General features: G+C 39.8%; 1 protein-coding gene across 8 annotated transcripts; it reads left to right on the top strand.

Annotated features, from left to right (window-relative positions):
- The first annotated feature begins 177 nt into the window (after window positions 1-177).
- Window positions 178-3,225, top strand: LOC122089824 (probable disease resistance protein At4g14610). 8 transcript variants are annotated; one of them, XR_006143357.1, is made up of 4 exons: window positions 178-1,343; window positions 1,445-1,533; window positions 2,777-2,841; window positions 2,926-3,225. XR_006143357.1 is itself a non-coding variant. In XM_042659526.1 (3 exons), exons 1-2 carry the CDS (start codon window positions 571-573, stop codon window positions 2,807-2,809), a joined length of 996 nt encoding a protein of 331 aa, XP_042515460.1. In that variant the 5' UTR covers window positions 178-570; the 3' UTR covers window positions 2,810-2,841; window positions 2,926-3,225. The 8 variants fall into 8 exon arrangements, 6 of the variants coding, with proteins under 6 accessions (XP_042515460.1, XP_042515458.1, XP_042515462.1 ...); XR_006143358.1 differs by having other exon boundaries at window positions 2,772-2,841; XM_042659526.1 differs by having other exon boundaries at window positions 178-1,533.
- The last annotated feature ends 2,097 nt before the right edge of the window (window positions 3,226-5,322 follow it).

Below are 5,322 nucleotides of genomic sequence, written 5' to 3'. Positions count from 1 at the left end.
ATAGCCAAGCCAATAGAGCGAAAGTGGGAGTGACCAACATCAATCATCTTCAGCATACTAGGTGAAAGGTACAAATCGATCCTCCATAATTTTATTAGACTCGTGTTCTTGTTTTTCCTGTGTGGTTTCCTCAATAGGGTTTCAAACTCAAACGCATAGGGAGTTCTAACAGTATGGAGATGACCCAAGATCTGGTTGGACTGTGGCTCCACCACGGCAGATAGGGAGGAATTTGAACATCATTTCCATCGAGGGACAAACAACAACAGAGAAATTGAAGGGTGAGATCATCGATGCGGTGCTGGACGATAGGTATTTTGTTGTTGGGTTGTATGGTATGGGAGGTATAGGCAAAACAACACTCCTACGACACGCCAATGAGCACTTTAGGATGACCCAGCACTTCGAATCTGTGATTTTCACCACTGTGTCATCCACACCCAATTTCATAGAAATACGAAAGCAAATTGCTGAAGGCTTGGGCTTGAGAAATCGCCCAGATGACGATGATCTGAAAGACCAATTGTCTCTCTTTTTGAAACAAGGAAGTATTTGTTGATATTAGACGACATGTGGGAGCCTGTTATTGATCTGGGTGAAATCTGCAATATTCCAAGGCCAAAGAAAGAGAATGGCTGCAAAATATTAATGGCATCTCGATTAATTTCAGTGGCTATAAAATTTGTGATTGGGTTTGGAGCAAGAGATTCCCTTCAATCGATTCCAGTGAACAAATTACGACCAGATGAAGCATGGAAGGTTTTTGTTCAAAAAGTAGGTGAGCCTATTACTTCTAAACCAGCAATAAAACCCTTTGCCAAGGAGGTTCATAGAAAGTGTGATGGATTGCCGCTAGCTATCGTTGTTATTGGTGGCACAATGTCAACACGTGAAACAGAGGGTGAATGGAAAGATGCTTTACGTGAATTGGATCAGTCAGCTTCAAATCTTGGAGGAATAGAAGAAGAGGTATTTTCTAGACTCATATTTAGTTTTGAAAAATTGGAACCAATTGAACAATCACTCTTCCTTTCTTGTTGTCTATTTCCTGAGGATCACAACATTAACAAAGAGAAATTGGTTGATTTTGCTATTGGTGAGGAAACTCTGTTTGGGATCCATCAACTTGGAGATATGAGAAATAAAATAGATGTTTTGGTTGGAAAGCTTCGAAATTCATCCATGCTCGATGATGGTGACTACTTTGATTCAGTTAAATTGCACGACGTGATGCGTGAATTGGGTATCTGGATCACATCTCTTTCTACATCGAATAATTACCATTCCAAGTTCATTCCAAAGGCTGGTGTTGGAATAATTAAGGCACCCGATGCCTCAGAATGGTACAAAGCATTAAGGATTTCATTGATAAATAATTATCGGATAGAATCATTACCTCAATTGCCAAATCAGTGTCCACAACTTCACACATTGCTCCTTTTAGGCATTTCTTTTATCAAGGACATTCCCCAAGTGAACTTCCTCGACCACATGCCAGCACTTCGGATACTAGATTTGAGCTCTTGTTTTGAGGTAAAAAATTTTCCACCTTCAATATCTCATCTTGTCAACCTTCATTCATTGTGCTTAAGTTGGTGTTTGAATCTAGAAAATTTACCCCATGAAATCGGAAATTTGGTTCAGCTCATATTGTTAGACTTGCATGGTTGCAAAAGATTAAGAAAGGTACCAGTGGAGATGAAAAAGTTGAAAATTTTAAGGTGTTTGGACATTAGTTACACTGGAATGCTTAAGAGGATACGACATGGGGTTTTATTTGCATAAGCTAGAGAAGTTCAACACTAATGATAGCGGGTTAAAATGGTACCCAAGTGGCATAGAGGAATTGTCCCAATTGATTAGCTTAACTGATATTAGCATTGAAATAAGGCAAGTGAATGTTTTCCAATGGTTTAGGTCATTAGCTAAATCTAAATGCATGCGTAGTTTACACTTGCGAAATTGTGCTATAGATACTTCGGTTTTGCCAGACCTTCTACACTTCGATGGAAATGTGAGATTCACGTCATGTGAGGGTTTGACACGTGCTCCAACTAGCGGCTGTGAAGGGCTAATTGTATGAGGTTGTCCAGATCTCAAGACATTATTGATCGTAGAGGAAGCCGAAAGGAATGCTTTTGAAAGCTTATGTAGGTTGGAACTTGATCAAGTGGATCAGTTGCAGGCAATATGTACTGGGGGTTCCACAATATGGATGTTTTTCTAATTTGAAATATATAAAAATAAAGGCATGTCCTAATCTAAAGGTGCTTTTCACTAATGGTGTAACATGGCTCTTAAAAAAGTTGCAGCGTTTATATGTATATCGATGTGCTCAACTAGTGAAGATAGTATCAGATGAGGACTTGGAATTCATTGCATTTCCAAGTTTGGAAGAAATACATTTGGATGAGCACAGCCTGTGTTTGGATGAGCCTGGACCAGGGAATTTTTGTGTTAGCCCTGAGCCCAGGGCTGGCTAGTTAGTTGGTGTTCTTAGTATTTTTTATTTTTTTCATCATACTTTTCCCCTCAACAAAAAAGACTACTTACAAGTGAGGTGGTTTGTGCCACATATAAATAAGATTTTCTTCCCTAGTTTCTACCGAGTTAAATATCATTTATTCCTTTCAAACCAGATAATACTGTCACCAATAGGTAACCTGTGGCTGCTGGTTTGTGAAATAGAATTTTTTTGTTTCTTCTTTGCTATTCATACTGACTGATTCAATTCTGTCTTATGCATCCTTTTTGTAATTTGGCAATTGCTGTGCAGGGTAAAGATAAAGAGAGAGGAGTCCTTGTATAGGATTGTGGTGATGAGAGAGATAACATTGATAGGTAATATTTGTCTCTTTTGCTTGAGCTATTGCTAAATTTGTGAAGCTTAAATGTCACCCCTAAACTAAATGTGTGAAGTTTCAGGTCCTGTTGTGAACTTTGATTTCCTAATATGGGGGAAAAATTATCAAAGAAGGAAGAGGCTGCTGTGATTGTTGTGGGTTCTCTTGCACCTGCGGCCTTTGTGGTTGTACAGTGGCTTCCAGGCGATTAAAATATATATGATAAGAATTTAATGTAACTGCTACTGATCTTTACTTAATTCTATGGAATTCAATTGCTTAGATCAATTAGCTTTTGTGGTTTCTTATTTTTATTTGATCAAATGGATGATAAAAAGAAGTGCATTTAATTGTCATAGTGGAATATTGAATACCTATTTCATTTGTCTGTATATTTTCTCAATGGCCCAATGTCTTGCCCGTCATGATATTCGATTGTGTAAGCGTGTAGTGCCTCCTTGTCTCTCTCTCTCTCTCCACAGTAAGGGGGTTGATATGTCATTTTGGAAGAGGGAGGAGAGAGAGAGAGGGACAGAGAGAAGCACTAACATACGTTATGCTTGGACCTAGAAAACTTTAACCTGCTTCGATTTTTTTTGTGTTTGGCCAAAGGTTGGGTGGGCCCGGTGGAGCTGGGACAAGGAGCATTAGGTCCACCCTGCCTGACCAGCAATAGACCGAATAACATACAAGTACTTTTTTTTTGCTTAAGGTCAGCAAAGTAATGTATTAAAAAGAATAAATGAAATATAATTAACCCAAAAGGGCTTAAACACACCAAAAAATTTGATTTTCTACTCTGCCTTCGGCGTTGCCATCAGCAAAGACTGAAACCGAAACAAAATTGAAACTAACACAACTCCAGATTCACAAGAATCGGAATCTTGGTTTATCCATAGCATCCTATTCTATATCATTAACCAAGAATCTTGGGGGAGACGACCATACTGATGAGGATCTAGTCGCAGCCTCATGTTTAGCAAGACCATCTGCTATTGTATTTACTTCACGGAAGCAATGACAGATGCTCCATTGAATTTGATTTAAATAGCTCACCACTGGCAACCACCTCTGTCTAAAATTCCATGGGATAGAATTCTTCACAATGCACCACACCACTACTTTCGAATCACATTCCACTTCTAACCAAGTTAGATCTAAGAGCTTGGCTATGTTGATCGTTTCAAAAAAACCTGAAAAACTCAGCTCCAAAGTTGGAGGAGATACCTTCAAAGGAGGAGAAATAGCGCATTGGATATCCATTATGATTATGAAAAATACCCCCAACTCCTGTGTAACCCGGCTTGCCTAACGAACACCCATCAATGTTAATTTTGCAGCATCCCACAGGCGGTCTCCCCCAATATAACTCTTTGATATGCTTTTGTTTAGGACTTGAACGCACCAAACACATAGATGCCGAAAGATGAAGATCTCTTACTGACTTGATCTGAACAGGAATAACAATTGAAAAATTCCCCAAGTCATTGATCACTGCTTTCACCACAAGACTTGAAGGCTTACAATGGTTGTCATATTTTCTTCGATTTCTTTCAAGCCAAATCATCATATTTATACATATTTATGACACTACACGTGCAATTATGTTTTTTTTTTTTTTTTTTTTTGCCATTGGCCAATGTCCAATTTATTGGGCGCTAGTAGGGCCAAAGGTCCACCCGCACCTACACACATCCACCCGAATATGATAGGGTTTGATCACATGACCTTCTCCCTTGGGTGCTGACACTAATTGCCACCACTAGGCTAAGCTAGTGTTCATAATATACAATTATGCATCTAAAGGTATTTGTTATGCCATAGTAGAGTTGTTTCTAAGCTTCGCGACACACATCCATGCCGTTATTACCTACCCAAACAATTTTCAAGTATGGGTGTCAATGGGTAGGATTGGGGCGGGGTTTTAAAACACATCCATGCTGTTACTACCTACACAAACAAATTTCAAATTTCAAGTAAGATTGTGCCAAAATGGTTTGGATTAGGGTTGGATTTTCCCGACTAGGTTAAGAATTAGGAGAAGCAACCTTGGGCTGGGCCTAGGTTTGTAAAACCCTAACCCAACGTGCCAAGCTTCACCCCTCGGGTAGAAATCGTCTGAAATTCGCATCGGTGCAATTCCATGCAATTCTACCCCAGGCGATTGACACGTGTCCCTGGGGTATATCCACGGTTCAGATTTAATCCCCACAAACCACTGAACAAACCATCTTCAACCAAACCAGTGGAGACCAAACCGAAACAAACCGGTTCGGTTCATTATTTGAAATAAAAATGTGATGTTTTCCCTCTCTCTCTCGACTCTCTCTGTCTCTCGGCCTCTCTCTCTCGACTCTCTCTGTCTCTCGGCCTGAAAGTTCGAGATCTGCAAGCAAAAGCTCAGATCTCAGTCGACCTCTCTCTCGACTCTCCCTCTCTGTTCCCTTTGTCTCTCTGTCTCTCTCTCTCTCTCGACTCT

Source organism: Macadamia integrifolia, chromosome 9, assembly GCF_013358625.1.
Source record: "Macadamia integrifolia cultivar HAES 741 chromosome 9, SCU_Mint_v3, whole genome shotgun sequence".
NCBI lineage: Eukaryota > Viridiplantae > Streptophyta > Magnoliopsida > Proteales > Proteaceae > Macadamia > Macadamia integrifolia.
The sequence above is the reverse complement of the archived record's forward strand: the minus strand, read 5'-3'. Positions and strand labels throughout refer to the sequence as shown.